The sequence below is a fragment of the Geotrypetes seraphini genome, chromosome 11, assembly GCF_902459505.1.
Source record: "Geotrypetes seraphini chromosome 11, aGeoSer1.1, whole genome shotgun sequence".
NCBI classification, from domain to species: Eukaryota; Metazoa; Chordata; class Amphibia; order Gymnophiona; family Dermophiidae; genus Geotrypetes; species Geotrypetes seraphini.
The window spans coordinates 69,149,506-69,167,066 of record NC_047094.1 but is presented as its reverse complement, the minus strand read 5'-3'; the positions used below and the strand labels follow the sequence as shown (position 1 = coordinate 69,167,066).

The 17,561-nt window shown below is 45.7% G+C and overlaps 1 protein-coding gene across 7 annotated transcripts in view; it reads right to left on the bottom strand.

The window, feature by feature from the left end:
- DEDD2 (death effector domain containing 2) overlaps positions 1 to 17,561 on the bottom strand; it is a 65,252-nt gene that overhangs the window by 19,310 nt on the left and 28,381 nt on the right. For all 7 annotated transcript variants that reach the window (XM_033963774.1, XM_033963773.1, XM_033963777.1 and 4 more), the window contains exon 4: positions 17,379 to 17,501. In XM_033963774.1, coding sequence (XP_033819665.1) covers positions 17,379 to 17,501 — 123 coding nt within the window. The remainder of the gene's footprint in view (positions 1 to 17,378; positions 17,502 to 17,561) is intronic.

Below are 17,561 nucleotides of genomic sequence, written 5' to 3'. Positions count from 1 at the left end.
TCACAGATGGAACTCCCAAGCTGTCTGGACCATGACTCTGGAAGAGGTTTATCAACATATAAACATGAGCCTGAACAGGAGGGATATAGGGAAAGTAACGCTCAGGAAGTAAAAAGATTTTGCAGAACTGCTTGTCCAAACCAAACTGTCTCTTCTGGAGTTTTGTTCCAAACAGCAATGAGTAGTAAAGGTACGGATTGAGAACCAAATAGCCACTTTGCAGATGTTCTCAATAGAGGTGGAGTGGAAATGAGCTACCGAGGTAGCCATAGCTTGGATATTGTGGGCTATTACACAATCCTGTAGCATCAGCCCAGCCTGAGTATATGCGAAGGAGATACAGTCCGCCAGCCAAGTAGAGATGGTTCTACTGGTAACAGGAACTCAGTCTATTAGGGTCATAAGTCACAAAAAGCTGGGAGGATCCTCTGTGAGATTTAGTCCGATCAGGGTAGTATGCCAGAGAATGTTTACAGTCCAAGGTGTGAAGAGCTGCTTCTCCATGATGGGAATGTGGCTTTGGAAAGAAAACAGGCAAAATGATGGATTGGCTGAGGTGGAATTCCCAGAAACTTTGGGTAGGAATTTTGGATGACTTTGGAGTACTACTCTGTCATGACGTGCAGATGTGAGGGCTATTGGAGTACTACTCTGTCATGACGTGCAGATGTGAGGGCTATGAGGAAAACAACTTTACAAGTAAGATATTTGCAAGAGCAAGTTATGAGTGGTTCAAAAGGAGATTTCATAAGAGTAAACAGTACCATGTTAAGATCCCAAGCAATAGGTGGAGATGCAATAGGTGGTTTGGTATGGTAAAGCCCTTTCATGAATTGGCTAAGGGATGAACAGATAGAGGCTTCTTGTCTAAGGGAGAGTGAAATGCACTGATAGCACCAAAATGTACTCAAACCATTTGATTTGGAATTCCTGGATATGCAAGGCTAGAGGACATAGAAAGAAATTGAATAGTAAGAGAGAGAGTATAGAGTAACTACCACCAAGATGACTACTTTGATTGCCAGATCCATGAGGTTTCCTTTAAGGGTTCATACAGGGCTCTATAAAACAATATTAAGGTTCCAAGATGACAACGGATCTCGAATTGGAGGCCATAGCCTTAGGGCTCCCTTCTGAAACCTGACTATGTCTAGTGAAGCTCTCTTCTCTCAGCCCCAGAAGCATGAGACCCCTGCTATTTGAACTTTAAGGGGCGCCACTGCCAATGCCTTGTCAAGGTCCTCCTGTAGAAACACCAGTACCAATAAGATGGGGCATTGCCCAACTTTTCTTTGCTGCACCAGAGCTGAAACGTCTCCCATGCCTTAGCATATGCTGAAATCATCATCGGCCTTTTGGCTCTAAGTAGAGTAGTAACAACAGAGTATCGTTTTTGGACAAGCACTACATGCTCAACAGCCATGCCGTAAGACCAAATTATCCTGGATCTTCTTGGGCAACTGGCCTCTGCGAGAGTAAATCTGGCTGTACTTCATAGTCTAAGACTTTGCTCCTTTTGTAGTCATATGAGATCCATGTACCATGGGCATCTGGGCCCCTTTTATAGTCATGAGATCCATGTACCTTGGGCACCTGGGCCAACTACTATTCCCTTGTGATGTGCTATTTGGTGGATCACCTGGCCTGTCATGGGCTGGAGAGAAACACGTACAAGTAGCCCGGTCGCTGGCCATGGTTGAACCAGGGGGGTCAAGCCCTGCACTTCTGGACCCGTATCTTCAGCTGAAGAACTGATCCACATTTTTGTTCTTTGCAGTCGCCATAAGGTCGAACGTTGGACGACACCATCTTCTCACAAGGGCCACTTTTGGTGTCTAGTCTGCTGAAAATCTGCTTCAACACTGTCCACTCCAGCTATGTGCACCATAGAGGTCCCTTGCACGTGTGTTTCTGCCCATCAGAATACTTTCGACTCCTGGTGGAGCAGAGCACTCCTGATGCCTCCCTGCTGTTGAGACAGGCCTCTGCAGTGGCACTGTCACAGAAGACTGACTGCTTTGCCCTCCAGCAAAGACTGTAGTTGGAGCAGCGCCAGATGAATTGTTCTTAGCTCCACTCTGTTGATAGAACACTTCCGCTGTGAGAGTCCATTGGCCTTGAACTGGGTAACAGCTGCTATGAAAACCCCCATCAGAACAAGCTGGCATCCGTAGTCAAGATATCCCATGAATCTATCAGATGTGGAGTCCTGCGTTTGGCTGCCGCTGTCTAGGGGAGCGAAACTTGCATGGAGTTTCTCTGTGGTGATCAGTGAGACAACAGGGCTATATCGATGACAGGTCTGATGTAGAGGTTAAATAGGAGGGGGGATAGAAGGGCGCCTTGGGGAACGCCGTATCTGATAGGCTTGGGGTTATATTTGTGCGGCCCGAGAGGAAGTGACATCACCGATGCGAACGGGAGCTTGATCTCAGAGCTCCGTTCGGGCCCGGGGCTAAATTGTCGAATTCGCGGTGAAAAAGGCATTAAACTTTATTTCCTGGCAGCGGGGAGGAGAGTGCAAGGAGCAGAGACCCCATGGCAACGCGCAAAAAACTCCCGACGGAGAAAACCAGCCAGCACACGCTGGAACAAGCGCTGAGCCGGACAGCACGTGGCAGCGTGGGCCTGGAGACCGGCGGCGGTGAGGCGGTGCACTTGAGTGGGGCTATAGCGGAGGTGGCTGCAAAGGTAACCGAACCGGTCCCAGAGTGCTCCCCCGCGGACCCCCTAACCAAGATAGATATGCAGCGCTGGATTTCTGAAGTGAAAGCCGAGATTTCGGCCGTGGCGGTGCAGGTCCGGGAGGTGGTGCAAGAGCTGCGCACGGACCTCGTGGAAGTGGGCAACCGCGTAGAAGTGGTGGAAATGCGAATGGACAGCTGCGAGGAGACAGTGACCGGGATGCAGAGCTCCTTGGAGAGTGCCGCCGCGGATCATCAGCTTCTGCTAGATAAGGTGGAAGACCTGGAGAACCGCACCCGGCGTAATAACTTGCGGGTGCGGGGCTTACCTGAATTGTCGGAGTATAAGGATGTCAGCGCTACCACTACTACTTTGCTTCGCTGGCTGTTGCAGAATGACACTCTGGAGCCAGGTCTTGAGCATGCTTATCGGGCACTGGGGCCCCGCACATCTGATCAGCCTAAAGATATTGTGCTGTGTCTACAGAGCTTTGTGCTTAAAGAACAGATCTTCCGTAGAGCCCGAGAAATGGGCACGGTGACCTGGGAGGGTCACCGGCTGGAATTCTATCAAGATCTGGCGGCGAGTACACTCCAGAAGCGCAGGGCGTTCCGAGAGGTGACTAAGGCTCTGCAGCGTAGCAATCTGCGCTACCGTTGGACTTATCCGTTTGGAGTGGTCATTACTATCAATGGAGTGCATACCAGAGTTACTACAGTTCGTGAAGCCCGAACCCTTCTGCAACAAGCAGGCATCGAAGTTCCGGAGGAGCCTGCTTCTTCCGTGGGTGCGGGGCCCAGTCGCTTGGGGCTCCCTACCGCCTCTAGATGGCAGCGAGTGGATAGAGGATCCCGACGTGGGAGGTGGGGCCGAGGTGGTGGCCCCTCGCTTCAGAATACTGCTTCCGCTTAAAGTAGTCTCCCTTGCTGGAGGGCTGCTAACTTTACTTTGCTGTTCCTTCCCCCTTGCGCTACCGGAGGGCTGTTCCTCCTGTGGGGATGCAGTCTGCCCTGGGTGACTGTGCTCCTATGTTCTAGTTATGGGGAGGGGTTCTTGGAGGGACATTTCTGGACTGGATATGCTGTGGAGGGGTGGGGTGCAGAGGGAGAGTTTGGAGGGATAGCGGGTTGGTGGTGGGGAGTGGATTGTGGAGGGTGGATGGGCGGATGTGTTTGATCTGGGGTGGGTGATGTTTGTTATTTGATAATTTTGTCTAGTTGTGGGGTGGTGTGACAGGGGCCTCGGGGATTGTTACATTCCTTGTATGTTGGTGGGAGAGGGGGGTGGAGGGGAGGGGAGGTGGGGGGGAGGGGGTTGCTGGGGAGACAGGGGATGGGTAGGATCTTTTTCTTTTTGGTATTCTTTGCAATATGGGGGGTTTTAGGTTAGTCTCCTACAATGTTCGGGGTCTCAATTCTCCCAATAAGAGGAGGGCTTTCTATAGGGAGCTGATCCGTTTGAAAGCGGATGTTTGCTTTGTTCAGGAAACACATCTGCTCCCGACTCATGAATATCTGGTTCGGGATTCCCGCTTTCCTCAGTCATTTTGGGCCTCTAGGGTGGGTACATCTAAGAGGGGAGGGGTGGGCATTCTCATCCGTATGGGATTTCGGAGTGAAGTGCAAAGGGTGGTTAGGGATCCTCAGGGGCGGTATATCATGTTGGAGATCCTCATTGAGGGGTGTTTCTATTCTTTGGTCAACGTATATGCCCCTAATGAGGGTCAGGGGGCCTTCATTCGCGATCTGGTACCTCGCATTCTCCGATTCAAGGGGGGAGCTTTGGTTTTGGGTGGGGATTTTAATCTTACGGTGACTCCGCGTTTGGATAATTCGGGGAGGGCGGATCATTATGGGATGAGGGAGCGCAAGGCGTTGAAGGAGGCGCTGGCGGCTCTAAATGTAGTTGACAGTTGGCGCTGGCTGCATCCTTTGGATAGGGATTACACATACTTCTCTGGGCTACACTCCACTTACTCTAGAATAGATGCTTTATTTGTTGAGCGGGGGCTGCTTCGTCGGGTTGAATCGGCGGGGATAGAAGCGATTACGTGGTCGGATCATGCTCCTGTGTGGACCCGATTCCGGGGGGAGGGGGTAGCTCGGGAATGAAATTTTGGCGTTTGAATGATAGTCTCCTCGACGACCCGGAGGTCGTGGTTCAAATTGAGGGATGGTTACGGGAGTATTTGGAGATGAATTTGGATTGTGGGGCTTCGAAGGAGGCGGTTTGGGAGGGGTTGAAGGCTACGTTGAGGGGCAGATTGATTGCTTTGGCCTCAGCTCGGCAGCGTAAACGTAGGGAGGAGGCGGCGGTCTTGTTGCATACTATTGGGAGACTGGAGAGTCTTCATAAACGCCGACCTTGGGATGTAGTGTTGCGGGAACGTTTGTTCCAGGCACGCAGAGATCTCCAAGCGTTGGTTCTGGAGCGTCTACGTTTTAATTTGCAGTTATTACAACAAAAATACTTTGAGTTTTCTAATAAGGCTAGCCGACTGGTAGCCCATCGATTGAAGGTGAGGCAGACGTGCAATCAAATACTGTCTATTCGGGTGGCTTCGGGAGCACTGTTGCGTAAAGATGAAGATATCCGAGCACGTTTTGTAGAATACTACTCGCACCTATATTCCCCGGAAGCGGCTGGGCCCCCGCCTGCTCTCGATGATTATTTAACCTCGGTGGGAATGCCTAGGATTGCACTGGCGGATGTGGCTCGGCTTGATCGTCCCCTCACGTTGATTGAGGCTAGAGGTGCTTTGCGTTCAATGAAACTAGGCAAATCACCTGGGCTGGATGGCTTCACTGTTCGCTATTACAAGCGGTTTCAGGATCTGTTGTTGCCTCCCCTGCTCAGCTTTCTTAACTCGTTGGAGGGTACCAGTGCGCTACCATTTTTCATGCGTTTAGCGGGTGTTACAGTGTTGGCCAAAGCGGGGAAAGACCCCCTTCATTGTGCTTCCTATAGACCGATATCCTTGCTAGGGGTAGACACGAAGATATTTACACGGATTTTGGCGGATAGACTGAGGAGTTGGATACCTCGGTTGATACATCCGGATCAATCGGGCTTTGTGGTGGGGAGGCAGGTGGGGGATAACACGCGTAGGGTGTATAACCTGTTCGAGCGGGCGCGGTGTGGTGGGCGGGAGGCGGTCTTCTTATCGGTTGACGCTGAGAAGGCTTTTGATAGGGTTTCCTGGCCCTTTTTGTTTCGGGTGTTAGATTATGTGGGTCTGGGCCCCCGTATGCAGGAATGGATTCGGATTCTTTACACTTGTCCTGTTGGTTGTATTAAAGTGAATGGGAGTTACTCTAATACTTTTTGTTTGGGCCGAGGAACGCGTCAGGGGTGCCCTCTCTCCCCGCTACTCTTTGCCTTGACCGTGGAACCTCTAGCGCAGCGGGTGCAGATGAATCCGAATATTAGGGGGGTTACGGTCTCAGACAGTAACTATAAGATGTCTTTGTTTGCGGATGATCTTCTTTTCACGGTGGAGGATCCCGAGAGCTCCTTACCGGCTATCTTGAGGGAGCTGGAGGAGTTCGGAGGGGTGTCGGGGTTTCGAGTTAATGTTGGGAAATCTGAGCTGCTTAATGTTAATTTACCCCCTGATAAAGTAGATTTCCTTCGGGCCCGGCAGTCTATGCACTATCTGGGGATCTATTTGGGCCCGCCCGGAACGGAGATTTATGATCTTAATTTTCCCCCGCTTTTTCGTAGTATCCAGCGCGATTTGGCCAGAGGGAAGGATCAATATTTTTCATGGTTGGGTAGGGTGGAAATTGTGAAGATGATGATAATGCCTCGTCTCCTGTTCCTGTTTCAGGTGTTGCCGCTCTGGGTGAGTAGGCGTACGTTGGAGGGGGTACAGCGGCACATTTTTGCTTTTATTTGGGCTGGCCGGCGGTCTAGGGTGCGTAGGTCAGTTATGTGCTTGGGTCGGGGGGATGGGGGGTTGGCTGTCCCTGATGTGGTGAAGTATTACCAGGCGGCCCAGTTGTGTGCTCTGTTGGAGTGGCAAACACAAGACCCTAAGCTGTGGGTGGAGCTTGAGCAACGCCTGTCTGTTGGGGTTCCCCTGCTGCATAGGCCTTGGGTACCTGGGAGGATACGGCCCAAGCGAGCATTGTCCTCTGTTGATACCGCTTTACGGGTCTGGAAGATGACTCGGAGCTGTTTGTTATTGGGTAGGCGCCATTCTTGGTATACCCCGCTGCGTTATAATGTGGCCTTTGCACCTGGTTGGGGAGCGGGCGAGTTCGCTAGGTGGGAGTCTCATGGACTGGTGTGTATGGGTCAATTGTGGGATCCGCTGTCGGGCGGTCTTAGGTCTTTCGCTGAGCTGCAGGGTCGGTATGATCTTCCAGATCGGGATTTGTTCCCCTATTTGCAGGTGGTTCACTATTTGAGGGCCTCGGGGGCCCTTCGGGACTTACGGGCGGGAAAGACCCCATTTGAGTTATTGTTGGGGCCGACACTCCGAAAGGGTGCTTTGTCTGCTATATACAGGTGTCTTAATGGTCGGGGGGTTCGACCCTTGCCTTATATGCTAGCCTGGGAAGGGGATTGGGGATCTGATATTTCGTTGGAGACCTGGGGAGATATCTGGAGAGAAGTCGCTTCGGCGGGCATTGCAGCTTTGTTGGTTGAGAATGGGTATAAAGTCCTCTTCAGGTGGTATTATACGCCTCAGGCTATGGCTCATTGGCGCGGAGGGGCGAATGCTCTTTGTTGGAGAGGATGTGGGGAGGTGGGCACCTAATTACACATGTGGTGGTCTTGTGGGCGGGTGAATGGTTTTTGGAATGAGGTGTTCTCTCGGGTCTCCCGGATTCTTGCATTGCGGGTTCCGGTTGACTGGAGACATGCCCTGTTGTTTTGGCACCAATTGGATCTGGATGGGGGAGAATCTCTATTTTGCAAATTAGCCTTCACTGCTGCTCGGTTGGCAGTAGCGTCCTTGTGGAATCAGGGGCGTTCTCCCACTTGGCATATGGTGGAGCAGCGCTTGACTACCTGGCAGCTTCTCTACCAGTTGACGGCCTTAAGGCATGGTAAACACCATGGCTATGCACATGTCTGGTGCCGGTTTCAGGCCTCTATAGGGATTAGTGGGAGGGGAGAGCGGGGGGTTGGGTTGGTTGGTTAATTGGGAGTTTGAGCTTGGGGAGACTATTATTACTAATTTTCTGGGTGAGATTATGAGATCCTTTCTCTTTGGGTGGTGTGGGCATTGTGCTTTGTCTCTGGGGGGGTGGGTGGGGGGCTTGTGTTGTGGGATTGTTGATTTGTGGTTTGTATTTGAGGGGTTGGGATTTACATGGCTGTTTTATTCGCCGAAAGCACTGTTGATTTGTATCTACATGCTTGTTCTTGTGGTGTGCTTTTGCTGTATACTTTGCTATATTTTTCAATAAAAGTTTTCATTTAAAAAAAAAAGATTTGTGCGGCCCTAGTAGGACTATTTGGGTTCTTTGGTGAAGGAAGGAGGTGAACCACTGAAGGGCAGAGTCCTTGATTCCAAGGTCATAGAGTCTGGATAAAAGGAGGTGGTAGTCAACTCCACCTAAGTGCATGCTTCGGTTATCTGCAGCCTACCACCATGGTCACGTTTTTTTGTTTTTTTTTTTACATGGACGTAAACTCCAGATAATTGCAATTCTGATAAGCACACAATCCGCTTATGCGCACTGATATTATAGGTCCCACCTCTATGCGTTCACTCTGGTTAAAAGCAATCACGTTCTCACGTTGATGAGCCACGTGTTTCGGATCAGCATTCTAGGCCTGGCCAAGTGTTTGAACTTTCGAAACTGCACCATGGCATCTCGTGAAGAAAAAACTGTCTTTGGTTGAATATGTCCACCACGCTGGACAAAAGTCATTGACTTTGACTGAACATGTCGATGTCTTAAAGAGGCTTGACCAACGGAAGAGTCAGGTCTCTATTGCAAAACATTACAGCGTTCATGCTAGCCAGATTTCTCAGATTCACAAAAAAAACACACAAAAAAAACCCCAAGCCATATTGAAAGACTGGCAAAACAGCAGCAATCCTACCAGGAACCAGAAAAGAATTGGGAAGGCTGGAGACGTTGAACAGGCGTTGCTGCAATGATTTGCTGAAGCTAGAAGTCATCAACTGCCAATCAGTAGGCCTCTGCTGATGGAGAAAGCAACACAGCTATCTGAAGAACTGGGCGTAGAAGACTTCAAAGCAACAAACGGATGGCTGGGGAGATGGAAGATTCTTAAAGGCATAAAATTTAAGCAGTAGCATGGCAAAAAAGATGCGGATGAGTTTGCTGTAGAAAGATGGGACATGGAAGTGTTGCCATCAGTCATTGGTAAATATGAACCATGTGGCGTTTTCAAAGCCGGTGAGACGGGCCTGTACTGGCATGCCATCCCTGATGGAACACTGGCTTTCAAACGCAGCAAAACTGTTGGCTTCAAGGTGCCAAAGGAACGAATGACATTGCTGCTCAGTTGCAATATGGACGGTAGCGAAAAGCTCGAGCCATTGGCGATTGGGAAGAATCGAAATCCTCAATGCTTCAAAAACATTAAACGCCTACCTACTGAATATGAAAGCAACAAAAATGTATGGATGATGGCGACACTGTGGATTGAATGGTTGCAGAAGCTTGACAATCTGATGAGAAGGCATAGGAGACATATTGTAATGCTGTGTGATAACTGTGCAGCAGCATATAGCAATGACGTACGACTAACCAACATCAAACTCGTGTTTCTGCCAACAAACACGATCTCTTTGATCCAACTGATGTACCAGGGGATAATCGCAAACTTCAAAAATCATTACAGGTCACTCGTCTTAAGGAAGTGATTGATACAAGCGCGCGGAATCCAGCCCCCGAGCTGCTGGGATCACAAGAAAAATGAATGGTGCTCGACTCTCTTCACATGGTACGGGAGGCATGGAGTCTAGTCTCATCATCCACAATTTCAAATTGCTATTGACGAGCGAGCTTCATTCACGCATCTGAAGAGACAACTGAAGCTGACACTTCGTCCATTGAACTCCCAGTTGAACTCTCGCCACAAGAGTTTGAGCTGTATGTCGCTGTTGACAACGATGTGCCCACATCATCTGACAGCACTAATTCCGATATCTGTACAGTCATAAAGGACACTGCAGACAACCAAGAGTCTGATGAGGATGGAGATACTACTGCGGTTATCACGACTAATGAAACACCTGCAGAGATTGTTTCCTTCTCGGATGCGCTGAAGTCCCTACACACGCTGTGTTATCTGGAGATAAATGGATTTCATGACTATGGACAGTTTTACAGCATCAGTAATCATATACCCAGCCTGAATTGTGCAATCTGTGTGCAGAAAACAATGTGATTATTTCATAGAATGTTGGTTTAAAAAAAGGTTTACAGTGTATTGCATTAGACGGAACAGTGCTGTTTCTAAAACTGAACTGTGTAGAATTGTTTTACGTGTATTTTTTGCTGAATATAAGTTTTATTGTATTTGACTACAACGTACTGTGATTTTTCATGACTATAAAGTGCCACTCCGTTTAAGCGCACGTCGCAGGCCAGTCTGGAGGCCTTGCACTTAAGCGGAGTCAATAGAAATTTATTTTTAAAAAAAGATTTGACATCAATATGAACATTTCTTAAGAAAGAACTGAATATTTCATGAGGTGTACTAATTTTTTTACATGACAGTTTTCTGATATTATCTTCAGTCTCTTCAATTTTTTTTCTCTAAACAGGTCATCTTCCTTACAAGACACATTGGAAAGGCGTTCTTGAACTGTTTCCAGATCAGAAACTCAGTCAGGCCAACAGTACATTGCAACTGCCACTGCAGACATTCCAGAAGAAACATCAAAGTCATTGAAAGCTGCTCTAGCCATGAACTTTCTAGTAGTAAATTTCTTAGATAATTGTTGAAATTGTTTTTAAATTGTCTTGGGGAACAAAATCCTCAGATCCTGCCAATTGTTTTAGTAAAGATTTGAAGTAAATGGACACGTAAAATTGGTAGTCTATAATTCTGCTAAGGAGAATGCGCTTGTCAATGAGTCCAATATTCTAACATCTTTGCTTGGAGGAGTAGAAGTGTAATATCATGACCTGCAAGATAATTTGAGGACAGATTGCACAACTAATGAATGCTGAAGTTGAGTTCCGTCAAATCCTTAACATGTTTGAATTCTGTACAGTATGTCTATCTTTCTAGGATCTACCTGGAACGGATAGGGGAGTCTCCCAGTTTTTAAATAAAGTATCTTTCATAGCTTTTTTTAAAGGTACTTTAAAAAAAGTACCTGCTTCAAAATCGAGGTTCCTCCTTCATTTCCATCATGATGGGCATCTATCTTAAAAAAATAGTAAAAGATACATTTTCTGGCAGAGATGTGCATTGTTGAGAGCAAGCATCAGAAGATATAGCATAGGATTCTTCTGCTGAATAGTCTGGCAAGTCCTTATCTGAGTAATTGGAGACATCCTCTTCGTTTTAAGTTTTTTATTCATTTTTCTTATAACAACAAGTGTACCACTTAAATTTATACAATTTCATTACGTACACATTCGATATTCCTTCATACATTACTATATATATAACGTATCATTATATAATCTTTTACTATAATCTTGAAACAGTATATAATATTTAATAAGTATACCAACTATTACTCAATTATAAACCCATCCCCTCCCCTTCCTTTGGCAACTGCATATAATACAATAAGATATATTGATAAATTATTTATATTATAAGATAAATAAAATAAACCCTCCCACATCCCTCTTATCAATATCTTATTATGGGAAAATTGTATCATTCATTGCAAAAATCTATTAATGGTCTCCAAATCTTCTTAAACTTATCTATATAACATCCAAGTCACAAGCCTCAAAGTACTCCTTACTAGGTGAGTCAAAGAGTGTGCATCGAGGAAGAGGGTTGACTGTATGTCAAGGTGGAAGTCGATGTCTCTTGGCAGGTGAAGTTTACAGTGAACTGGCAAGATTCAAGGTGAACAAAGCCAAGGGACCAGACAATTAGCACTCAAGAGTGCTCAGAGAATTGAGCGATGTCCTGGCAAAACCGTTGGCTGAGCTATTTAATCTCTCCCTAAGTAAGGGGAAAGTTCCCCTGGACTGGAAATTAGCTAATGTCGTTCCTCTGCATAAAAAGGGTTGCAGGGCAGAGGCTGCGAATTATAGACCGGTGAGTCTCACATCAATAGTGTGCAAACTCATGGAAACACTAATTAAAAGCAAATTGGACACGATCTTGAATGAAGGGAATCTTCGGGATCCCAGTCAGCATGGATTCACCAAGGGTAGGTCCTGCCAATCCAATCTCATTAGCTTCTTTGACTGGGTAACAAGAAAGTTGGACTTGGGAGAGTCTCTGGATGTCGTGTACCTGGACTTCAGTAAAGCTTTTGACAGTGTCCCACACCGCAGGCTACTAAGCAAGATGGAATCGATGGGGTTAGGAGAGACACTAACTGTATGGGTCAATGATTGGCTGAGTGGCAGACTTCAGAGGGTGGTGGTTAATGGTACCCTCTCTAAAACATCGGAGGTGACCAGTGGAGTGCCGCAGGGCTCGGTCCTGGGTCCACTCCTTTTCAACATATTCATAGGGGATCTGACTCAAGGGCTTCAAGGTAAAATAACACTATTCGCCGATGACGCCAAACTATGTAATATAGTAAGTGAATGCAGTTTACAGAATTATATGGCGCAGGACCTGCTTACATTGGAAAGTTGGTCCTCAACCTGGCAGCTAGGCTTCAATGTTAAGATATGTAAGGTCATGCACCTCGGAAGCGGACACCCATGCAAGACGTACTTCTTGAATGGAGAAACTTTAACTAGGACTTCAGGAGAACGAGATTTAGGAGTAATCATTAGTGCAGACATGAAAACTGCCAATCAAGTGGAGAAGGCTTCATCTAAGGCAAGGCAGATATTGGGTTGTATCAATAGACGTTTCGTCAGCCAAAAGCCTGAAGTCATAATGCCGTTGTACAGGGCCATGGTGAGATCTCATCTGGAGTACTGTGTGAAATTCTGGAGGTCACATTACAGTAAAGATGTGCGCAGAATTAAATCGGTTCAGCGGACGGCCACCAGGATGATCTCGGGGCTCAAGGGTCTCTCGTACAAAGAGAATGAACAAAATGCAGCTCTACACTCTCGAGGAACGTAGGGAGAGGGGAGACATGATCGAAACATTTAAGTACTTCACGGGACGTGTCGAAGTGGAAGATAATATTTTCTCTCTCAAGGGACCCTCGGCCACAAGAGAGCACCCGCTCAAACTCAGGGGCGGAAAATTTCATGGTGACACCAGAAAGTATTTCTTCACAGAGAGAGTGGTTGATCATTGGAACAAGCTTCCAGTGCAGGTGATCGAGGCAGACAGCGTGCCAGACTTTAAGAATAAATGGGATACCCATGTGGGATCCCTACGAGGGTCAAGATAAGGAAATTGTGTCATTAGGGCATAGACAGGGGGTAGGTAAGCAGAGTGGGCAGACTTGATGGGCTGTAGCCCTTTTCTGCCGTCATCTTCTATGAGGTCACTCCTCCACCAATGATGATGCATATGTCGCACGAGTCCATGCCAATTCCGATGCTCGATGTCAAGGGGTGCCTGACCGTCCTCGATCAATACTCCAATGTATCCTCAGGCTGGGCTGAGACAGGCATGGAAGCCTTTTAATGCCTGTGAAGACTGCGATTACAGTAGTCCTGAAAGCTCTTATCTGAGCATAGCCCAGATCTCCTCCTGGAGTTGGCGGCAGATGGAAGCAGTCTATTGTACCATTTGGTTGGCGTGGGAGACAAAGCATGTCTAAGAGGAGACATCATCTGGATGGAAAGAGAATGGTCACTATTGTGTCAAAGCTTGTGTCAATACCTGGGAGGACGCAGTGGTATACCTAGAAGGGGAAGAATGTTTGTGCTTCTTAGAATTCTTATATGCTATGTCCTTTGATACTCAAGGCATTGATGAAAATGATGTAGAGTCCTGCCTCTGCAAAGAACCTTATGCTCTGGTTGTGGTGTCGATGCACTTGACACCAATGCCAGGGATACAGGAGGCTGAATGTCAGGTTCCAAGTCCCCTGCTATGCTGGATGTCGATGCCAATGCATTACTGAAACTTTTTTTCAAATTTAAGTTTCTGGGTTTTGAGTGACCTCTTTTGCATACAGAGACAAGAGTGCATAGTTAATGTCCTGATGATCACTGTCCCGATGATCAGGACCCAGACACTGGACATACCAATTATGTGGGTCAGCTTACATCATAAGCATTTCTTAAAAGCCTCTCAGTATTGCCTTTGACATGGAGGGGAAGGCAGCCGAAACTAAATCAAAGGGCTCAATGGCCCAGGGAGCTTGAATGAAAAGTATTCTGAAAATGATCAATGCTCCCAGGTAAGAAAAGAGGCTTGAGGTGGCCTAAAGGCCCAAAAGCTGAAAAATTGACAAAATTACACCAAAAGAGAGATAAATACTGGAACATGACAAAAACAAAAAAAATAACAAAAACTATTAAAATTAAAACTGGAAAGGCACAATAAAGTTAAAAAGTTTGCAAGGCTGATGAGAAAACTGAAGACACAACTTCTCAGTTCCAAGGAAAATTAAGAACTGATAAACCCATGAGCCAACATCGAGCAGGCATGCATCAAAACATGTGTGGTATGGGCACTACCTAAAAAATTTAAAGCAACAGTGCACTTGTTAATGTCTGTACTGAATTCTGTGGATGACATCACCAACATATGGGAATATTATGCCTGCTTGTCCTCATAGAAACACTTGTCTTTGAGGCAGCAAATTTAGCTCAAAGGGAGATAGTAAGAAAAATGTATAGCTTTGATAATATTATCTATGTACTACTGGTGGGAGCAAAGTGAAAGAGAGAAGCACTTCTGTCACAACAGACAAGTTAATACCAGAAAAGGTACAGTAACTCAGAAATGAAGTCAAAGATTTGAACAAAGTTTCAACAAATGGTCCACAAAGTCAGGTATAGTCATGATGAAGTGCTTGAAAGAACTGAATAACAATGTGGTAAGCTGTTCATTAGCAACTCCAGAAACCAGATGTTCTCTTCAAGGTATTGAGTGTTAAGTCTGGCTCCCACTGAGGGAAGGAGGAATGAAGGAGATAGTTTCAAACATGATTAATCAGTACACTGTGACACAACACAAAAAACCTACTCCACCATTCAGCTGCTCAGTTATTTAGGAAACTTTCAATTTATTGTTTCTAGTCAGTAGAGCACTATAAACTAGTTCAAGATCTATTCAGAAAGCCTAAGGGATAGAAAAGCTTGTAAAGTCAAAAACTATTTCAGTTGAACAGGTTTGTTAACCGTTATTACCTTCTTCTAATGAGGTGTATATGCTCCCAAGTGTTTTTAAAATGTATGCAATAGCACATCTTATGTTTTGCCATTAAGTGTAAGTTGATGCCTCAAAGACAACCATACAGATCTGCAATTTTCATCTCTGGGTCAGTCAGGGAACACTGGACTGTCAAGACCAGCTTACTCAACCAGTAATCTTTCACAATTCTGAGGCTGTTAGAAGCAAAAAAAGGAAACAAATAGACAAGACAAACAGACAAGCACTGCACCCACAGCGAGCACTGTACAAAACCCAGAGTCTGTGGATTAGTCAAAGTTATTGTTTGTAAGAAAAGCATATGCAAAACCACTTCCAAAAGAGCCACTGTCAAAAAGGCAAAACTGCCTTAAGTCAGGTTATTTAATATCTTCTCACTGTCTCTCTCTACACTACTGAAACTTAAGTTTGTACAAAGTACAGAAATGTTCTTGAATTGGAAATATAGATCAAAGATATGCAGCAATATTGGGAAAAGTTAAGATGAACAATTAACCCTTGAAGAGGGTATGGTGCAAATCACAATTCACCAATGTGTCAGTGGCCCAAAGTATAAACAATGCATCAGATGAAGTGGTATCCAGATATATGTACTTTGGTGTTAGGCTTTATCCTTCATCTCAAATACTTCAAACCCTGCCCCGTCTTCTTTGAGTTTCAAGTATAGCGAATGACTTGATCTCAAGCTGGACCTTCCTGTATCATGCTGTCTATCCTATCCCACTTATGTCAATAAGAAACTTGCTCTTCTCCAAAGGGAAAATGAACCTTAAATCATTTTCTCAAACAATGTAGATTTCATCTTCTGATATGGTCTTAGTTATATAGGCATTTGTGCTTATAGGATAGTTCTGTTTGTGTATAGGGAAACCACTAGCTCAGAACACTCAGCAAAAGAAAGAAAAGTCTTATGACTTCAGTAATCTCAGGCCTATGCTCAAAGCAAGACTTTGAGAATTCTTCAGAGGGCTGATGCAAAAGTACCTTAGTCTCATAGAGAACAATCAGTTTGCCTTTGTAACAGTTCTCACAGACAAGCAGAGGGACAACAGAATGATTTCTCAGACATATGTTGCAGCTGTTATGCTATTACCTGAAAATGCCTCAACAATTCTCCAATCAAGTCAAAATGCGCAATGCCTCTAACACAAGTGCATTCCTGGTTATACTGCTTCCCTTCATTTTAGGATTTGCTCCGTTTTTAAGGCTCTTTCAGTTTGACAGATAGTGTAACAAGGTGCCAAAATTCCCAAATATCAAAACTAAAAAATTCCCAGGTTTAACTCTGCTCCAGAGATTTTGATGCATCAGACTCAAGATTTGGCTCTAGATGCACCCCTCCAGTAAAGGAACAGCTAATGGATAAAGCAGTAGGCTTAGAATCAGGGAAGCCGGGGTTCAGAATTTTGCCTTTCCCTCAATACTCCTTGTGACCATGGGTAAGAGTCTCTATAACTTCTACTGCCTCAGGTATAAGATGGACTTATATGGGCCTAGGTTAGGCGCCGCTAGGTGCCCTATCACAGATGCCTAGCGAGACCTAACTAAAATTTGCACACAATTTGTTTGTTAATAGGTTAAACGGTGTGGTACCCACACCTTTAAAACCCATTAAAACATTTTTTAAATTGTTAATTTAGGTTGTATGAGGATATCTGCATAGATGCCTAAGTCGAGGCACCCTCAGAACCTACCTTAAAAGAAGGCATAGTTAGGGGTGGAGAATAGGTATGGTTAACTTAGGCGTCACTAGGAGCTGAAGTTAGGCGTCAGTAAATTAGGCCAGAAAAAACCTGGCCCAATATAAAATCGGGCTTAATATAAACCGGGCCCAATATAAATCAGATGCCTAGCGACACCTAAGTCTGCTTAGGAGCCGCCAGGCTGATTGACATCCATGTGAGCAGTACCTAGAAGTTAAGCTCCGTTTATAGAATCAGGCCCAATATGTCCTTTGAGTCATGGATATATTTAAACTACCAATACATTCAGATTTGGAAGTGTTCAGAAGTCACATCTAAAATCCAAATCCATACAGCTATAACTTCACTGATGCTGATCTACATTAATCCATCTAATTTAGTATGCTTTCAGACAGATCTTGGGATGACTATGTGCTAACAACTTTAATATGAACAAAGATTAAATTGGTGCAATTTCTTGTGGCTTGTAGAAAAACTGTGGCAGGTTTTTGAAAAGTAATGATGCAAAGGAAGCTGCAGTGCTACTCCATGATATAAGTCAACTGCAAGGATACCTACCACAAGTCACTTTGTTGTGGCTCAGCTGCACCTGCTGGGGAGGCTCCACCTTTTTATTCCCTCTCCTTTTGTTGCGACACGCCTTCCCTCGGGTCATACGTTTTCTCTTGTTGGAAGCAGAGCCTATGAATAAGATAATTAAGAATGAAGAGAAGCAGCAACATATTACTATGAACAGAAATG